At 40.5% G+C, this 20,879-nt stretch overlaps 1 protein-coding gene across 1 annotated transcript in view; it reads left to right on the top strand.

Moving 5' to 3' along the window:
• CHCHD3 (coiled-coil-helix-coiled-coil-helix domain containing 3) overlaps positions 1–20,879 on the top strand; it is a 134,897-nt gene that overhangs the window by 51,052 nt on the left and 62,966 nt on the right. Inside the window, exon 3 of the mRNA XM_009883018.1 lies at positions 20,021–20,104. Coding sequence (XP_009881320.1) covers positions 20,021–20,104 — 84 coding nt within the window. The remainder of the gene's footprint in view (positions 1–20,020; positions 20,105–20,879) is intronic.

Here is a 20,879-nt window from a genome sequence, read left to right as displayed (position 1 = left end):
TCTTCTGATTTTATTTTTCTGTTGTGCAAAAAAAAAAATTGCATTTAAAATAGATACCGCTGCCACTTTTTAGCAGTTTGGAAATGCTTGTGTTAAGGCTTTGAAATTTTTTTGGGAGCTGAACAAAGAGAAGATTAGTGAAATATTCAGTGTCTTTGATACTCCCTGTTATATTAAAAACAAACAAACAAAAAAAAACCCTGCAGAAGTATCTAGGTCTAGTCTTGGTCCCATTAAGTTTGCTGGTAGGTTTGTGGGTAAGTGGTTTCACAAAAATGCTGAGTTTTTTGGAAAATTTTGTCCCCTGTTACTTGGGTACACCATTCCCTCCCTACTAGTGCTGCTTCTGTATTTCGATTCAGATGTGATCCTGGTGTCATTTGGAAAACAGTATCACACGGATGAAAATGGAAAAAGTTTTCGGCTTTGAAAAGAAACTGCTTTTTAAGAAAGTGTCCATTAAAAATTTTCACGTAATATTTTGTAGAAACCTTTTACTTATCTCTTAATACTCTGCTTTTTGAGCATGAACATGTAAGGTCTTCACTGTAATTTCTGAGATCAAGGTGTGAAGGAGAAGGGGGTTGTATGTTTACGTACATAAAATGTATAAATGTGATAAATATGTAGATATATACATGCAAATATGTGTGAAGTAATATACTTGAGGTGAGGAGAAAAACGCCCTGTGTGCCTAAAGCAGGAATATTTATTTTCCAGCTGTAGCTTTTGATGTAATTAAGAAGTCCAAATCCCTGCCTGTATTTCTTATGTCACTTAGCCACAGCTACACTATTAGCTCTGCTTTAATTTGGGCATTCTGAACCTTAAATACTTCCAACATTCCCTGAAAATTTACTTGTTTGCTACTAGATTTATTTATTTTTTTTCAGTAAAAATATGTTGTCTGGAATATTTCTCTAGTTCTCAGAGTAAGATAGCTTTTGGCAGCAGTTGAACTCCTAAAGGGTGAGACCTGTTTGCATAGGAAACTCCAGAATTTGGAGGACTTTTTCTGAGTCCTGGATTCAGGACCAAAGCTGCAGTTCAGGAGAAAACATTTTTTTATGGGGCGTTGGGAAGATGTCATCCAGCTTGTTCTTCCTCTAATGAGCTGATGATCAGGGGTGTGGATAATTACTGCTCTGGTGCTGGGATCCCATGGGAGGCCAAGCTGGAGGAGACCACCTAACCAGGTACTGGTCCCATTCCCATCCTGGTGCCCACGGCGTGCTGGGCTGTTTGGGAGTCAGCACAGGGGAGGAAGAGGAACGGTGACCACCAGTGCAGAAAAGACAACTAGCAGTGGAACTACCTGAAGCTGGGTGAACTTGCAGCTTAGGTGAAAAAAAATTGAGTAGTGAATCCGGAGGTCATCTGTCTGGTTGGAATAGGCAGATTCCAATCTGAAAATTGCTTTCTTAATTTTATCTCAGTTTTGGGGTTTTATTTTGGTTTGGTGGTTTTTTTGTTATTTTGTTGTTCTTTTTTTTTAAAGTCTTCATTCATGAAGCAGCTCTGGGCCATGGACCATGTGTGTTTGGGTCTTTTTGTTACAGATTTAAAAAAAAACACTAATCTGTGTTTGTCCTCAAATTAGTATATTCTACCATAGTTCACAGAATCCCAGAATGGTGGGAGTTGGAAGGGACCTCTGGAGCTCCCCCAGTCCCACCCCCTGCCAGAGCAGGGGCACCTCCAGCAGTGGCACAGGACGGTGTCCAGGCGGGTTTGGGATGGCTCCAGAGGGGGAGACTCCCCCACCTCTCTGGGCAGCCTCTGCCACTGCTCTGCCACCCTCACAGGAAAGAAGTTCTTCCTCATGTTATGATGAAACTTTCTATGGTCAAGTTTGTGCCCATTACCTCTTGTCCTGTCACGGGGCACCACTGAAAAAAGACTGTTCCCATCCCCCTGGCACCCTCCCTTGAAGGATTTATCAGCATTGATAAGATCCCCCCTCAATCTTCTATCCTCCAGACTGAAAAGCCCCTAGTCCCTCAGCCTTCCAAACCCCTACAGCTTAAATTTCAGGGAAAACTGCTCGGGCCTTTTTATTTTTTATTGACTCCAGTTGAGTAAAAAGAGGTATGAGACTATTTCCCTATCATTAAAAAAATACTGCTCGCTATGTGATACAGATTAAGGTTTCATAAAAGCAAAATAGACTCTCTTTAATTTTAGTTTATAGGAGTTGAATTTATGTATCTGTGGTGGTATTATGCATAATGTAGATTCATGCTTCCATCTCTCCTTTGGAGTGTGTCTGAGGTGGGTTTGGACTGTATGTCACCGGCAGTAGTAACACTTGGGCTTCTACCACAGTTTCCTTGTCATTTGGTGCCCGAATGCATTTTAGCTTCTGCATGCAAATATATTGCTGCCTCCACCTATAAATGGAGACTGTGAAAGTAGAACGTGGCAGACATCTAATAGCGCTCAACAGCATAAAGAAAGAAGTGAAAAATAGTCATTGCCCGAGACTGCCTGTTGAGTTTGGAAAGGTAGATTACAGTAACAAAGCTGAGATTTGGTCAGGGCAAGCACAAGAAGGATGTGGACCTGTTGGAGCAGGTCCAGAGGAGGCCATGACGATCCAAGGGCTGGAGCCCCTTTCCTGGGAGGACAGGCTGAGAGAGTTGGGGGTGTTCAGCCTGGAGAAGAGAAGGCTCCGGGGAGACCCTATAGAGGCCTTCCAGTATCTGAAGGGCACCTACAAGAAAGCTGGAGAGGGACTTTTTACAAGGGCATGTAGTGACAGGATGAGGGGGAATGGCTTCAAACTGGAAGAAGGGAGATTTAGATTAGATATTAGGAAGAAATTCTTGGCACTGAGGGTGGTGAGCCCCTGGGGCAGGTTGCCCCGAGAAGCTGCGGCTGCCCCATCCCTGGAGGTGTTCAAGGCCAGGTTGGACGGGGCTCGGAGCAACCTGGGCTGGTGGGAGGTGTCCCTGCCCATGGCAGGGGGGTTGGAACTTGGCGATCTTCAAGGTCCCTTCCAGCCTAAACCATTCTATGATTTTATGAATGTGGGAACCAAATTTTTACAGGACATTTTACTGAGAGGTGGTTAGAACACCGGTATTATGTCCCATTTGAAAACATTCTTGCATTTCCTTAGCACTTTGTTGAAGAGCTGATTCATGACTAACTTAAATTAAACCATACCGGTAGCTGCGGTGGTCAACATGGACTTTGCAGTGCTGGCTCATTCAATAACTACGTGAACCTCATCTCCTTAAGTTGTTGAAATTTAGCGGGATCATAGTACATTGTGATAACTGTACCAGAAGATGTCTGTATTTTCTCACATAGAAATAAGTTTTATGTAATTTTGAGTGGTCAGAGATTGTTACACAATGAGGTCTGTTATAAGAAAAATGTGATTTGTTTTGGAAATTCAGTTCTTTAACCTCTCCATCCCTGGGCACGGGTATCATTGTTAAAGAAAGGGGGAATATCAGGTAAGCTTGAATGCCTGTGTTACCTTGCAGACAGATGTGATATCTCACAGATAGTAGCAAGATAATTAAATGTAATTATTTATATATAACAAATTATATATTTCTTGTTCGCTGCAGTGCAATAATGTTTTTCTTCTTCTCCTCAAATTTCCTTTGGAAATCTCCTAACCTATATTGTTTGTTTTACTCCTCTAGACCCAAAATTATAACAAAGGAGAATCTCTTTAGAGTGGCTTTAGATACTTGAACTCATGGATGAAGAATTTAAAAAATATTCCAGTAAGAGCACATAGAAAGTCAATTATATATTTATTTTCTGCTGTTTGTCTCTGAAATCTGGCTTATTTTACAATTCGCCAGTCAGTGCGGGGGGAGTGGATAAAACGGGAGTTTATTCCTTTCCTGACATCTTCAGCCAATGTTTCAGTCAATCTGCCTTGATCGTGTCACCATGACTTCTGTATTTACGTGACACTGGACCACGGCACTTGGAAGACAAGAGAGAGAATCCTTCAATCCCTCGTGCAGGTTTTCTTCTTGTTTCATTGCAGAGCCATAACTTGTTTAATAACCTGAAACCTCAACAGGGTGTCGTGTGCTCTGTTTTATGAGGGATGAATAAACATTTTATTAGATCTTTTTGCCTATTTATGATCGGTCATGTTTTGTTCTGCAGAATTATTCTTTTTTTCTTCCTCTTTAAGGACAGAGAAAAGTTGTTACTCTTCTAACATTTCTGAATTAATCTAATTTTAACAATTCTTTGCTATTCTCAATTTCATGCAAATACCAGTGACATTACTTCTGCAGGTAGTTGGTATGTCTCTCCACGTTTAGAAAATTAAGCACTAATTCTCACTGTGGGCTAGAACAGTCTGTATTGCATGACAAATAAGGTTTAAGCGTGCAGTAAAAAAAAAAAAACACACTTCACAAATTTGGAGAAGAGCTTTGCATTCTAGCACTCAAAATGTTGGGCAGTACACAAAAGATTGTGTAAAATTGACATGTTTTAGCAACTCCCAAAATGTAAGAGGGTGGGTTTTTTTTCCCCCATTATTATAAAAGTACTTGGCAGCTTATATTTTCCTGAAGCATTCTATTGACTGGGGTGAAACCACTTTTCTATAAAGTACTTCTAAGTGCTTGCTTTCACTTGCAGACTTTCTCACCCACAACATAAAACGGTCATGTTAAAATAATAGTATTCCTTTATAAAATATATGGATTGTAGATTCTCCAAGCGCTGCACAGACAGCACTCGGCCCCCTTGAAAACATCACCGATGCCCTGAAAAAGAAAAAGAGAAGGAAAGAAGTCTTTTCTGAGGTTGCCCAAGACTTGAATGGAGGGCACAACTGCTGCTTGTGCAGTGCAGGACCGGGCTTACTCTGTTTTACAATCATAGAATTGTCTAGGTTGGAAGGGACCTTTAAGGTCATCGAGTCCAACCGTCAACCTGACACTGCCAAGCCCACCACTAAACCATGTCCCTCATCACCACTTCTACACGTCTTTTGAATACCTCCACCCCTCGGGGATGGGTCCCCCCCCCCCTCCCCTGGCCAGCCTGTTCCAACGCTTGACAACCCTTTCTGTGAAGAACTTTTTCCTAACATCCAATCTAAACCTCCCCTGGTGCAACTTGAGGCTGTTTCCTCTTGTCCTATTGCCTGTTCCCTGGGAGAAGAGACCAACCTCCCCTCGCTACCCCCTCCTTTCAGGGAGCTGTAGGGAGCGAGAAGGTCTCCCCTCAGCCTCCTTTTCTCCAGGCTGAACACCCACAGTTCCCTCAGCCGCTCCTCACCAGACGTGTGCTCCAGACCCCTCACCAGCTCCATTGCCCTTCTCTGGACACGCTCCAGTGCCTCAATGTCCTTCTTGTGGTGAGGGGCCCAAAACTGAACACAGCACTCGAGGTGGGGCCTCACCAGGGCCGAGTACAGGGGAACGATCACTACCCAAGTCCTGCTCACCACACTTTTCCTGATGCAGGCCAGGATGCCATTGGCCTTCGTGGCCACCTGGGCACACTGCCGGTTCATATTCAGCTGTCTGTCAAACAACACCCCCAGATCCTTTTCCCCTGGGCACTTTCCAGCAACTCTTCCCCAAGCCTGTGGTGCTGCAGGGGGTTGGTGTGACCCAAGTGGAGGACCCGGCACTTGGCCTTGTTGAACTTCCAAAGGGGCAGCATGGGCACGGTGTTGGACTTGGTTGACAGGGGAATGGAAAAATTCCTGAAATATGGCTTATTGGATGTTAATTGTTGTGGTCTCTTTCTTACCTTCTTATCTCTGGAATATATATTACATTAAATCTCGCAGATGTTCTTCCTTCTGCTAATTGTCCATATTGCATTTGTGCAGCGCTGAACACAGCTGAATCCTAATCAATGGCTGCTCTGTTTGTGAGACAGCAATAAACAATAACAAAAGCCAACGTGGTAATTAATAGTTTCTTTAGTGGTGGATCACGGTGGGACATTCTCATCCGTTTCGACCCAGCCCTTAGAGCGGTAGTATCTGATTTTTCAAGTGATTGACTTCTTATTATTCAGATTGAAGTTACAGTCCTAATTTATACTCACGCTTGATTGTTATTTAAGCAGCTGCAGTGTCGAAGCAGAGTGTAAGGAATAGCTGGGACAATTTTGCTGGTTTTATGTGTGTTTGGGAAGGTGAAGAGAAGAAGAGGGGGAGCAGATGTGGGAAGGAAGAGGCTGGAGGAGCCATCAGCGTTGGTTTGCTTCGGTAAAGTCAGAGCACTGTCCTTGTCTTCAGTGTGCTCCTCAGCACTTTTTCTCATTTTCAGGCTGGAAAATTGTGCTTTTTGCTGCATGGATCTCTCTGTCCTAAGAACAATAAGGCTAATGGTAGGAAATTTGCTGAGCAGAGAAACTCTGCAGTCTTTCTTTCTGCACGAATCATTTGAACCAGTTTGGCATTCTGGTTTCTGTCTCAGCAGTATTTAAATTTACTTGTTCACTGTTGTTTTTTTTTTTTATTTATTTTTCTCCTGCTGATTAGATATTTTGTTTTGGTTTATACCTTGACTTTCATTTTACACCGGTTCTTTACACTGTTTAGCTGTTACCAACACACAGGTGAGAGGCAATTCTGCAAGAACACTTCTTGAAGCTTTCTGTATGGATCTGTGTAATCCCTATATAAATTGTCATCTCGGTTGTGAAAGAAAAAGGTTGGCAAGGCTTATTTATGGCTCTTTTAAATTTCTTGCTTATGTAAATACATAATCACAGCAGCTGACTGGCAGTGGCTGAAATTTTTGACTTAAATAATGGGTTTTTGTCATGCGCCATAAGAAACAGAGTAGTTCTCTGGAGTCGCTTTGTAACATACAGGTGGTACGAAAAGGACAGGGAGTTTCCTTCTAACCTCTTATAATTCATTATTTTTAACTGTTGTCAAAACGATGAGGTTTACAGCCCTCAAAGGAATCCAGAGTCTCAGCTACCCTATAGGTATAACTGTGCGTGTTTTCAGAGTTAATATAAACATCTAAACTTTTTGGGATTTTGCTAAGCGATTGGCTTCACTGATAACTTGTGGCAATGAGTTCTGCAGGTTAATTATGCATTTAATTGGTTTCAAATTTGTTGCTTTTCAATTTCACTGTTCACTGAATATCTCCTCGGTCTTGTATTATGAGAAGGAGTAAATAAGAGAGCCTGACTCACCTTCTCTGAACATTTAATTATTTTGTATACCTCTGTCGTGTACCCTTTTATGTGCACGAAGAACTTCAGATGGTTTTGGTCGTTATGCATCTCCAGCTTCTTTCTTCTCAGAAGCTTTTGGCTGAAGTGACCAGAGCTCTCGCAGGATCTGGGGTTTTTTTTTCAGTATATGTCAAATAATGCGGTCTTCGCGTGGTACCATCTTCTCTTTCCTCTTTTCATCATAAATCTGTGTTTTTGTTCAGCTGTTGTTACGCACAGGACAAGTTTTTACTGACTTGCCTACAGGGGTTCTTTCTTTGGGGTTTTACGATCAGAATAAAAATGCTTCAGGTGGCTGGTGCAGGCTTTTGCTTCCGAGCTGTATCATTTTCCACTCGTCCTCACTGGATCCTGCCTGATCCTTGTACCTTGAATAGCTTCTTGTGATATTCTATGTGGTCTCCATGAATTAAGATGATCTCCAGTTGTGATCATCTCAAGGTGTCCCTTTTTCAAGATGACTGAAGTAATCTAAATTGTAAACTGAAGGATGGGACATTGTCCACATAATCTCTGGTTTCATCTTTTTGGTGATTTCTATCCAGTAATTTTTATTAAACCTTTGAGCATTTCATTGGATTTTATGATTATTGCTTTTCATTTTCCTTTGTGTAAGATATTGTTGAATATTTTTTTTTAGTATCCCATTTGACAACTGTTTTATTCTTTCCTATTGCAAGAAAAAGTCATAGTAAAATGTAGAACCATGTTTTGGTAACAGCTACTCTGCCCTGCGATGTTAATCACTCTAAATGTTCTGTCAACAAATTTACATGACAGGGATGTCAGGAGTAAGGAATAAAAATGTTAGCATCGGGCCCTCTCTTAAATATATTTCCTGACTGCAATTATTAATTAATATTTATAAGTTGGGCGTTTTTTAGTTGCTCAGTCCCAAATTACTAGCACACTTAGACACATGCCATCTGACTGGGCAGCGCTTTAAAAAAAAAATTAAAATTATTTTCATATGTTTTTTCGAGCACGGTCTTTACAAAAGTCAACTGTTTGCCTTGTGTTAAGTCTTCTTTTCCTGTCAATTTTATATATTTTTATATATTTCCTGTGCTTAGAATATTATTTATTTCTTTAGAATAATACAAACGCCAGCAGAGCTTGAAGTCTAATTATGTTAAACATTGCACAGATGTGTAGTGAGTTCCAGGCTCTGCCCTAGAGACTCTGCAATCAAATGAGAAGAGAAATAAAAGTGCAATGAATGGAAGCTGGACACAGAAATTCAATGACACGTGTTATAGGATTATACAAAAGGAAGGCGCTCACCAATAATCAATACATAAATCGATGCCCGCTCGTTTCAGAGGTACTCTGCTCAAAGCAGGAATTCTCTTGTGGGTTTATTTCAGAACAAGTTGCTAAAAGTTTAAAGAAAATTCTGAAAGACCAGCATTGTAATTTGCTAATTAAAATACAAAGAGCATTAAATCTCGCTGTATCCCCACACATGCCTCCTGCCATCTCCCCCCGCTTTCCCAGGGCCATGCTTTACAGTTTGGCTGTTAGTTTGTATTTAATTATTTAAACAGGTATAGTAACTTTTCTTATGACATGGGATTTTCACACTTAGTTAAATGCTTTAGCAATATGATGAAAAGAACTATGTAACTGTCAAGCTTGAATTGAGTTTTCCAAGTGCTGCAAAGAATGAGACAGAAGAGCTAAAAAGCAATGACTTACTGGGATAAATTTTTTATAGCCTTGGAATATATGGCATACTGATTAGCTATAAGTGTTTTCTTTACCATGTGAATTATTTGTGTATCTTGATGGGAGAAGGTCGTCTGTGAAAGCTGTAGCGTTCCCAAAACTGACCAAAATGATACTCCCTTGGCAATGCTGAGGTTAAATACCTAAATATTTCACTGTTAAGGGATATGCCCTGTTTAAAAGATCAGCTTATTTTTGAGTTACAACTTCCATCTTAAATTATCTACTATTTGCAGTTCTTTCATTATCAAGATGATTAGGAAAATCTCTCTGTTTTGAAATAACGGTAAACAGAATGGCTACATTATTGACTCTCTCAAATGAATTTTGATGGTTTGTTTATTACTGAATATTAATACTTAATATTACTGAGTTCAATTTAACAAGATCTCATTTCCAAAAAAAATACAGATAGTCTATTGTCTTAAATATATTTTTAAGTAGTGCCTTCTTGAACATCCAAAAATGAAGGTACTGCTAATATTGTATCTTTCAAATTGAGAAACACCTGATGTAGTTACAAGTGATTCAGTTTTGTGTCTTAAGCAGAAATCAATAACTTGAATAGCTGAGAAGAAATAAATGTGCTCTTATTTTGCATTCAAAAGTGGATTTACCTACTTGGGAATCATTATTTTTTGCCTTTAGTGAAAATTGTTTACCAGGATAACAGATTGAGCAGCCTGTTCCAAAGACGCAACTTCTGTTGGAAGGAAATTATATCAATTCATGTATAGTTTTGATCATTTGATACGAGGAGAGGGGTATTCGCAGATGGAAAATAACACTGGAAAATGCGCGGTCCCTGATGCTGCCAGGCCTCTAATAAACATACATAAACATAAGATACAGTAAGTTTTCTGTGGGATTTCAGGTGAGATTGACTTCGAAGTGGGCTTCTATGAGATGTGGAGTTTTCAGTGCTTATATTAGTGCAGCATCTATAAGAATTATTCCACCGTTTGCCTTCAGTCTGCTGAATCTCCAGTTTACAAGGCAAAAGAAATAAGTTGTGGCTTGTAAAAATATAATAATATCATATCAAAGTGTTGACAAATGATGCTAGATTCCTGAAGCAAGAATAAAGGTTCCTAGATGGAAGACTTAGAAGATTGCAAAATTTTCTCTAGTCTGAATATTTAGGTTTTAGGCAGCTGAGGTGCAAGTTTCATCTTACTGGCTTGTTTTCGGACGTCAGTGGTTAATCGGGAGTGAGAACACCTTCTGGAAATGTGGTGGTTCTTTATGTTTTCCTTTGTTTTGCGTGATGTATTGTTTTTAAAGTACATCAAATACTGGCTCACAGTGCTTACTAATACCGTTTCTTTGTCTTTCTGTTGTTCATGTCACCCAGGTATTTCAAAGTACTTCCACAAAATTATCATTAGATCAATTCTGAACACAGTGAAAATAGACACAAATATTTATGACATTACAATAGCGGTATAGCAACAAAGCTGGAAGTAGAACATAGTCCTAAATCTGTTTACTGGCAGTTGTTTTTCCTGAATTTTACAGGATAATCGTTCTCTTGCTCCATTTTTATATAGAAACATCCACTTTGGCTCTTACGGAGCACTCTATGACTGCTTCTTGAAGATTAGTGGAAAACTGTACGTATTTGACATATGATGGAAACATCAGAAAATGTCAGAAATGGTTATAGACATTATTTGAATTGCTACAAATACCTGGCAGCAGTACAGATAGTCTTTAAAATGTTTGATCTTTTTGGACTCCTTTAGTTAAATGAAAAGCATATATACAGTTTCAGAAATAAGTCATGCCTTCCTTTTATTCCCATTGACATGCATGTATGTAATACAGATTTGTTTAGTAGCTTTTTTCTTTTTTCTTTGAACTGTGATTGGATGGAAACATGTGGCTTTTCTGCATATTGCTAATGAATATGATAGTCATGAATGTATTTTAATTTTTATTGTCGAGAAAATAAAATCTTCAAAATCTGTTGATTTCAAACTGAACGAACCAGATGGTTCACTCAGTGAGAGCAGAGTTTGGTGATAAGTGCACCTTTTCTTTAGTACTTACATTGCTCATTTTGTAGTAGATTGGTACAACTGCGTGATCGTTCTGCCCCTGGTTTTGTGGATAGGATCATAAAATACAATCATAGACTCATTTAGGTTGGAAGGGACCTTTAAAATCATCAAGCCCAAATACCAACCTAACACTGCCAAGCCTACCACTAAACCATGTCCCTCAGCTCCATGTCTACTCGTCTTTTAAATACCTTTAGGGATGGTGACTCCACCACTTGCCTGGGCAGCCTGTTCCAACACATGACGACTCTTTCCATGAAGAAATTTTTCCTGACATCCAATCTAAACCTCCCCTGGTGCAACTTGAGGCCGTTTCCTCTTGTCCTATTGCCTGTTACTTGGGAGAAGAGACTGACGACCCCCTTGCTACCCCCTCCTTTCAGGCAGCTGTAGAGAGTGATAAGGTTTCCCCTCAGCCTCCTTTTCTCCAGGCTGAACACCCCCAGTTCCCTCAGCCACTCCTCATCAGACTTGTGCTCCAGACCCTTCACCAGCTTCAGGTGAAATAGTTCAGGCTGGAAGGAGCCCAGCTTCCTCCCAAGTATTTGGTGACTCAGTACTCATCTACTGCTGTTACTCCTTCTCCTTGAACCCTGTCTCTACACACAGAGTCTGGGAGGCCTTGCTGATGAAGAAGGCATGGTAGGGGTTGTTCAGTCTCTGTGCTTAGAGACTTTCAAAACCCAACTGGATACAGCCTTGAGGTACCAGGTCTGGCCTCTTAGTTGACCCTCTTTCGAGCAGGACCTACATGACCTCCTGAGGTGCCTTTCAATACCTCAACTCTATGTGTCTACTCTCCCTAAATCATCCACCTCCTTCAGCAAGTATCCCGCATTTTCCTTGTTCAGCTTTTTACTTCTAATCTGGAGTACTGCGTCCAGTTCTGGGCTCCCCAGTTAAAGAAAGACAGGGATCTTCTGGAGAGGGTCCAGCAAAGGGCTACAAAGATGATTAGGGGATTAGAACATCTCTCATATGAGGAAAGGCTGAGGGACTTGGGTCTCTTTAAAGAAAAGAAGATTGAGGGGGGATCTTATTAATGCTTACAAATACTTAAAGGGAGGATGCCAGGGGGATGGGAACAGTCTTTTTTCAGTGGTGCCCAGTGATAGGACAAGAGGTAATGGGCACAAGCTTGGACATGGGAAGCTCCATCTTAACATGAGGAGGAACTTCTTTCCTGTGAGGGTGGCAGAGCAGTGGCAGAGGCTGCCCCGAGAGGTGGAGGGGGCTCCCACTCTGGAGCCATTCCAAACCCGCCTGGACGCCGTCCTGTGCCACTGCTGGAGGTGCCCCTGCTCTGGCAGGGGGTGGGACTGGGGGAGCTCCAGAGGGCCCTTCCAACCCTGACCATTCTGTGACAGAAGTTCTTCTTGTTGCGACGAGAACTTTAACAAATTTTTGTCTTAATGGATAGCAACTTGCCTCTGGATTTCAGTTGCCTGTTGCTATGGCTTACATTAGAAAAGGAAATCCAAAACTATTTTGTTTCACACAGTGTACATTTGGGTTTTTTTAATTTTTCTTTGGTCTATAACTAGATTTAACTAATGAAGCTTAATGTCAGATGCTCTGTATAGACTAGATCCTAACTTGTTCATAAATTCAATTTTTTAATTTTCTCCATTAGCCTCCTCTCAATGTGATCTTTTTTATCTGCGCTACTCATTCTTTTAGGACTTCATTATTTTTAGAAAATGTACTGTAGCACATTTACTGGTAATTACAAAAGCTTGTTTTAATTACAGTTGTCAAAGAATATGGTTTATAATGCATTATCGTTGCTGCTGTTTCTAATTCCTAACTATTCTCTACCTTTACAAGTGGAAATTACCACTTTTTTTTAAGTGATGTGTCTGGATCATATTCTTGTGGTGAGGAACAATTTTGTGAATAGCGATAGATTCAAAGAAACGATTTGGGGGAGGATGGGAGAAGTATATGTTCTCAAAAATATCCATAAGTTACTTCTCTTGCCCATTCGCAATGGTGTGTGTATCTATGTTGAGATAGGTTAAAATGGAAAACTTGTGTAATCCAACGTGTATTAAATGTGGAAATGGAGAATCATTTTTTCACTATATTCAGTGAACGAAGATCGTAGTTTTGCTGACCATAACAACATGAGTTATGAACCTTTTTCATTGTAGATTTTATCAACGTGAATGCTGGGGGCTATATGTTCTGGGTGAATGTAGTCCACTGCAAAAGGGTTTCTGGGCAGAGCAATTTAGTGGATGTCAAAAGCCGAATAATTGTTTCACAACATGACAGTCATAGTCTGTAGCTGAGTGTCCTTAGTGTCAGTGAGCTCCTAAATTCACACCTACAGCTATGCTCATCCAGTGAACCTCACGTTGCAAAACAAACAGAAAATTTCCGGCAATGCAATAGTGAAAGATCCTTTTTTGAGATCTGCTCTCTGGTGGTACTGGTACATCACGTTCATCCTGGTCTGCCAGCGGTTCTCCTGCAGGCTGGTTGTGCTTCTGGATCTGCTGAAGGCCAACCCTCTGCCACCGCTTTCTTTTGCTTATTAATCGGTTAACCTTTTCGTCAGAGCACACGGGCCCGCCTGAAGGCCTGTAGATATTTCATGTGACCTTTCCCATAAGAAAAGCCCTCGTTGCTGTAGTTAGCATTTCATCGGGCAAATCCCTTTGGTCTTGTAAACCGGTTGTGACAGGGTGCTCTCCCAGCCTCTGGACCCGCTTCTGGTCTCACTCGCTGCCTTGAACGTGCCTTGGGAGACCTGGTCCCTTGGTTGTCCACTTACCCCCTCCTCTTGGTGAGTGGTGAGGAAATGACCATGAAGCAGGTTTGCAAGACCTAGGCAGAGCACTTTCAGATGGTTGACAATGGTTTATAAATTTAGTGTAAAACTGTACTCTTATTTTGAAACAGATTACTCTTTGCCAAAAAAATGCAAGCTGAAGCCATCTCAGGGGTGTTCTTCTGTAAACTCGGTGGATGTTAATGAATTTGGAGCTCAGAGTCTGCACCGAGGGGCAGCTGTAAACCTGGGACTGCCGAGTGCTTCAAGAGCTGACTGACATCTGCCTACAAACTTCTCCTAAACTAACTGATAACGGTTTATCCGCCTCAGCTCCTTAAAGAATAGCAATTATAGCCGGCACACACCTCAAACCTCGCTGTATCCAGCTAATTGGATTCCTTTATTTATTTGTAAAAAAATAATTATTAAACATAGGTTTTCAGTTGGCTGCTTAGTTGCTTGGTTCTACCTTACAAAGGACAAAATTAATGTGTATCTGTTGTATCCGGCATGAGAGGGGTTCGGCATCATCCTGGGATCACCCTGCAAGCATGACGAGGCCATGCACGGGCGTCTTTTGTAGACATCCATTTCTCCGGTGGTGGAATCTCATACCAGTGCTGCGCTAAATCCAGGCGCTACTTTTGAAACTGGAACCCAGGTTGGCCTTTAAATCTTGGTCCAACCTCCTAGTGTTTCTGAAGAACCCGTATTTAATATTAGCAATCTATTTTTAGCTTTTAATTCTGGTAGTCTTGGGAAGATGGGCTGCCTCTCAAAGGTGACCTTCTGATGCTGTTTTCTAAATAACACCCAAGCAAACACTTTGTTTATTAGAGTTACTTTGTGAAGACGCAATGAACCTGCTCCAGTATCTCATTTACAACTAAAGTGCAGCATTCAGCTAATTGAATACATGGCTACTGTTAATTATTTTGTTACGGCTAATTGATATTCACTGGGATCATGTTGCTGCGGCCCCATAAATATAATATTACCTTACAGGTTTTTTTATATCTGCAGTGAATTCTCTTCTGTTGGCATATTTATATTGTGTCCTGTATAAATTAATAATTTTTATTTTTTTTTAACGTTGCTGTGTCTGCGTTACTGTACAAATGCCAGTGGTGTGAGCTACAGGGAAAAAACTTTTTTTCTGAGTTTCTTACTGGCCTACCAAATCTTCCATTTACTTTCACAATATATGGAAACCAAACATTTGGATAAATGTATTATTTAGTGTCCTTATAATCTTAATACTTCTACTTTATGAGTGATACAAAAGCTTTGATGGGATCAGGGCAATAAGCAGCGTAACTGTAATTTGCTGTGTGGCCCCATATCTTTAGTGCAGTAAAACCTACCTGTTTTCATCACTCATTATCTTGGGGAGCAGGAAACCAACCCCTCAAAAAACCTGCAAAAAACAAACAAACTTTCCAGGGCAAACCAAACTTTTGAGGGAAAAAAATTGCATTCAAATGAATGTCCTTGGGAGAAATGTAGTTTGCATTCCCTTGCTCATGCTGCCTTTCAGCTATATAAATTTAGTGATCAGATACCATGGAACAAATTCATTTCTCTTTTTTGAATGGTATTTGATCAGCAAGCATGACACGGATGAAAAGGACTGAAATTCGGAGGCGCATGCAGGTTTGCTGGTAAGTTTTGTCAAAGCAAAACAGTCTCAGGATTAATTGTAGCTGGGTGAGGTACAATTGCAAATTTGTAGACGTGAATCCCATAAAGCAGTATTTTCCAACAAAATTATTGTTTTTACTGATCTGTACTCAAATTTTTGTAAAAGTATGAATGTTTGATGATGCTAATTCTATTTAATCTGGCATTTTAGCATTTCTTGCTTCATTTCTGCTGACCCATATAATAGGATAGTACTGGGCGTATGACTTGCAGCTGCAGTGTCTTAAATGATCCAGCGTATAATCATAGAATGGTTTGGGTTGGAAGGGACCTTGAAGATCATCTAGTTCCAACCCCCCTGCCATGGGCAGGAACACCTCCCACCAGGTTGCTCCAAGCCCCATCCAACCTGGCCTTGAACACCTCCAGGGATGGGGCAGCCACAGCTTCTCTGGGCAACCTGGGCCAGGGGCTCACCACCCTCAGGGTGAAAAATTTTTTTCCTCATATCAGTTCTAAATGTCCCCTCTTCCAGATTGAAGCAGTTTCCCCTCATCCCATCACTGTACGCCCTTGTAAAAAGTCCCTCTACAGCTTTCCTGTAGGCCCCCTTCAGACACTGGATGGGGCCTTAAGGTGTCCCCGGAGCCTTCTCTTCTCCAGGCTGAACAACCCCAACTCTCTCAGCCTTTTGTCATAGGAGAGGTGCTCCAGTCCTCTGATCATCTTTGTGGCCTTTTCTGGACCTGCTTCACCATGTCCATGTCTTTCCTATGTTGGGGACTCCAGAGCTGGATGCACTACTGCAGGTGGGGTCTCACCAGAGTGGAGCAGAGGGGCAGAATCCCCTCCCTTAACCTGCTGGCCACACTTCTTTTGACACAGCCCAGGATACGGTTGGCCTTCTGGGCTGTGATCGCATATTGCCGGCTCATATTGAGCTTCTGGTCAATCGGCATCTCCAGGTCCTTCTCCTCAAGGCTGCTCTCCAGCCATTCTCTACCCAGCCTGGATTTTTGTTTGGGATTGCCCTGACCCAGATGTAGGACCTTGCACTTGGCCTTGTTGAATTTTATGAGATTTGCACAGGCCCACCTCTCCAGCCTGTCCAGGTCCCTCTGGATGCCATCCCTCACCTCCAGCGTGTTGATCGCTCCACACAGCTTGGTGTCGTCAGCAAACTTGCTGAGAGTGCACAAACAGATATAGTTGCATAAACAGGTACAGTTTGGCTGTAGTCTATAGTGCGAGAGCTGAAGCATACTTCACTACTGAGAGTATCTCATGGTAATTTAGTCGTCACTTTTTTTTATATTATTATTTTCTGTTACATTGCTCAGAATATCGCTGTAGTGTGTGATCTAGAAGCTTTTAGTTAGTTCTTTTTGTTCAGCTTTTATGTCTTCCATGCTCTATATTTCTGTTTCCTGAAAAATTCTGGGCAACTTGTGATGTTTTACAAAGGTTTGGGGGTGGGGGGCATTTTTCTCGGAATATTGTTGTTTTCGTAGACATTGGTCACTGAGTTTATCTTGATCCAGTTAAATATTTCTTGGAAGTTTCCAAACACTTCCAGAGCTCACATCTAAGGCAGTTCTAATGCACCTATAAAGAGTTTTAATTAAAAAAAAAAAAAAGCCAGATGTTCAAAGGTATTTTTTTTTTTTAATTTTATTTTATATAGACTAGATGTGAATGTATCCTGGTCAATTTTTGAAATTAATAGCAATAGTAGCAACAACAGTATTTGAACATTAAACTGTGGTTAGTGTAGATGGAGCCAGTGTGATATAAGTTCTTGTGATTAAATCCCTCAGCACTGTAATACGCAGAATATTGGAAACTGAGTTGAAAATAGTAACACAGCTGTATATGTGGCTATAGCAATAGCCACATAACATGGATAAAACACAATTTTGTGTTTATAAAAGATACAAAAACTATGCAGAAGAGCAACAAGTTTCTCTATACATTGTAAATACCGCTCTAGTGTGGTGCAGTCTTCAGCTATGCATCGTGTTAAACAAAACAGGTGTTTTTAGCATTGTCGTATAAGAATTTTGGCAAGGGGTTTTTGGGTTGAACCCCAGGGGATTTGTCATCTTCATAAAATGGTTTGCAGCAGTTGTGAGGATTGCATCTCTTTCTTTCAGTCCTCATTTCTATCTAAGAGAAGAAGTACCAGCTAATCTCCTGCTAATGTTTGTGAGATGGAGAGCATTGATGTGAAGTGATGAGCTCGACCTGGAGGAGGGGCTGGGTTTCATCTCCTCCATCATCAGTGTGCCCTTGACCCGTTGTGTTTTTACACCCTGAAAATTTCTGCCCCTGTGAATTGTCAGAAACAGGGCAAGACAATGAAGTCCTGATGCTCTCACGTGGGTTTTCTTGTATCTCACTCTCTTTCCAAAGTCAGATTCGCCGCTTGCTTTCAGGTCATCGATAGAATGGTGTGAAACACTACTGAATTGTAAGAACTAAAACTTAACCGAGTTCTCGTGAGCATTATGGAACGTGAATTTGACGTTTTCTTTCTCGCTGGCCTATTTAACTCCACTTGCACGAAAGGAGTGTTCTTGAGTTCGCAAATATTTCTGGGATCATGAGGTGGTTATACATAAAATATTCGTGTATGGGTAACTGTGATAATGCATTGAAGCGTTGATATTTGGAAGAGGATGGTTTGGGGAGGCACAACCTGCAGTGAATTTTCAGCTGTTCCTATAACCACGGCAAGAGGCAAGTTTGAGAGGTGATACGGGGATTATCTAGAAAAAGCAAAGCCACCATCAATACAAAGCATGGTAGGTAGGCTGTAGACTATTTAGGGTAATCAGCTTTGGAAAAACCTATAATTAGCTTTCTGTAGTGAATAAAGGGTGATTTAAATGGTGGTGGACATGGCTGTAGAACGTGCTCCGAAGCACCAAACTGGTTGGCAGAGAGCAAGGTTTGCTTCGTCCAAGTAAAGTGCAAATTTGGCTGTGTGCTTTTGGTACAGCAGGGATATTTTTGGTGAAGTTTCATTAAAAAAACCCCACAACTTCGAAGTAGTTTTCTGCATTGTTGTAAATTACAAGTATACCTGACATTCCTTCTTTCTATTCATCATTATATAATAAATTTAATTTGACATTTTGATTTTTTTCCATGCTTCAGGATATAGAAAAAAAGGTAAGTAGTTAAGTAAGGAACAACCAAAAAAACCAAAATTACTATTTTATTCTTCATCTTTCTGCAAAAACAGTGCAAATCTTGACACAGAGAACTGAGTCCTGTATCTATAGAACAAGTATGGCACAACGTGTGGTGTAAGTTTTCTGATGTGCTTCTATGAGCACGACCTGGACATATCATCTTAACTAGTAAGAGTACAAGAGTTTATCATTTTACACGATGCTGCTAAAATAGGAACTTTTTGCAGTTGGCTTTGTGGTATCAGTTCCTGGGTGAAAATTACATGTTAGAGGTAAATGACTAATGCTGAATAAGCGATTGTGGTAACGACCACTGATAGTTAATGGCTATTCACTAAAGGTATTTCATTATTAAAACATTGTGAGCCTGGAATGAATCTCTGCTGATAATTTAGGCATTAAATCCTCCATATATTTTTAAAAATCATTTGTCTAGTGTTTCCTTTGGAGGACTTGTAGCTTTGTATATATTCTGTGCACTTGTGTGCTCTTTTAATGTATTTTAAAATTCCTACTGAGTCCCCTTAATACTACGTAATAGAACGTACTGTGGATGAAAAGCCAAACAAATGTCAACTTGCTCAGTAGTGCTGGAAGCAGCGTCTCTTGAATGAATACACAAGTCGTATTCGTATTCGAAAGACAGATGTTCAAAAGTCTTCTGTATTATTTTAAGTTAGTGGACATGGGAGTGATCCTACAGCGAAGGGTTTCAGCTTACTTAGCTGGATACTTCAACCGATCTAGGAGTTTCCGGAGGAATAATTACTAATTAAAAAGGACAGCAGAGTTTTAGATGTACTTTTTAGATCTGCTTTTGCAGATATGTAAGCGTTTGGTTCTTTGCAAACATTCACGTGTTCAGAATTAAGCACATGCTAAATGCATTCCTGAACTGGGGTTTTAGGGGAAAACCAGCTACTTCAAAAGAATTCCTTTTACCACTGCCCACAAATGTACGGATGCGAGTTCAGCTTTGCTCAGGTCAAAATATCCACTTAGTAACAGTCAACAAATAAAGTTAAATATTCAGGCTCTGTATATATTTTGTTCGGTAGCTTAACCATGTTTCCCGAAGTTCGGAAGTGATCCGCAAAGTTGATTTTTTTAAAAAAAAAATAAATAAAAAATTCATCTCAGCGGGATGTGTGACATTTCCAAATGCATTTGGACAAACTATGGCACAGCTGTTGAGGAGGGAAGGAAAAAACCCGGTACAATAGACAATCTCTTTACATTTTCAATGCAGCAATCATCATCTTATTAATGTACTGTTTGCCAAAAACTAATCGACTGCAGTTCTCAATCGCAGTATATTCCTTACTGGTACAATTTATAGTAGATGTTGTGCTTTGCAAGTAATGCTCTTTCTTGATCCAGTTTTATCTTTCTATTTCTTTTTTTAGGCCAAGCAGCTGGAAGAGAAAGACAGGGAACTGAAGAAGCATGATGCCTACTACAAAGAGCAGCTGGCTCGACTGGAGGAAAGGGTAAGCCGCCTTTCCCTTTTAACGAAGAGTTCTCGCGTCGTTTCTGCTGCTGACTTTCTGGTTATGTTTTACCGTTAAATAAGATGACTTTTCTAAGGAGATAAAGATTAAAACTGTGGCCAGAGGGTGGTGGGTTTTTTTTGTTTTAACTGCTACTGTTTCTGGCTTAATATTGACAAGATGGAGGCTTTAATGTTGAGAATATTGTTTTCTTTACTAAGTTCTCGCATTTACAATGAGATTTCATGTCGCACTAATTACATACAGAGAAATAATCCTAACGAGGTTACTTATATACCAGCACTGATAGAGAGCCAGGGAATGAGTATCACCAAGTAATCTTAAAATTGCCTGTGAAATGTGAAGATATAAACTGAATTTCTGCTTTTGTTGCAGTCCACAGTTGCTTTCGTTGGGTGGAGTTAGTGGTTCCCCTAAAAGCCACCAGTATCTAGTGAGTTTAATGTTAATTGCAAGTTGTTTATGCCATGTTTAAAAAGCACTTCTGTGTCTTTTTCTTCACGGTAGACTTGAAACTAAACTGTACAGAACAGTTTGGTAAGCTGTTTGAAGTGCTTACCATGTTTTAACATATTGCTGTTGACATTCCTGTTCTTTATAGGGTATTATTTTATAGGATGTTAGTTTCAAATAATTACTGCTGTCATCATTTTCTAGATCCCAGGTTGCTTGTAACCTTCAGCCTGAGTACATTTGCCTCCTCTCTCCCTCTGCCTTCTTCCTGAGCCTACTTATTGTTGATTAATTTGGATTT

This window comes from Charadrius vociferus, unplaced genomic scaffold (assembly GCF_000708025.1).
Source record: "Charadrius vociferus isolate BGI_N301 unplaced genomic scaffold, ASM70802v2 scaffold32, whole genome shotgun sequence".
NCBI lineage: Eukaryota > Metazoa > Chordata > Aves > Charadriiformes > Charadriidae > Charadrius > Charadrius vociferus.
Note: the sequence above shows the minus strand (reverse complement) of the source record. Positions and strands in the feature narration are given on the sequence as shown.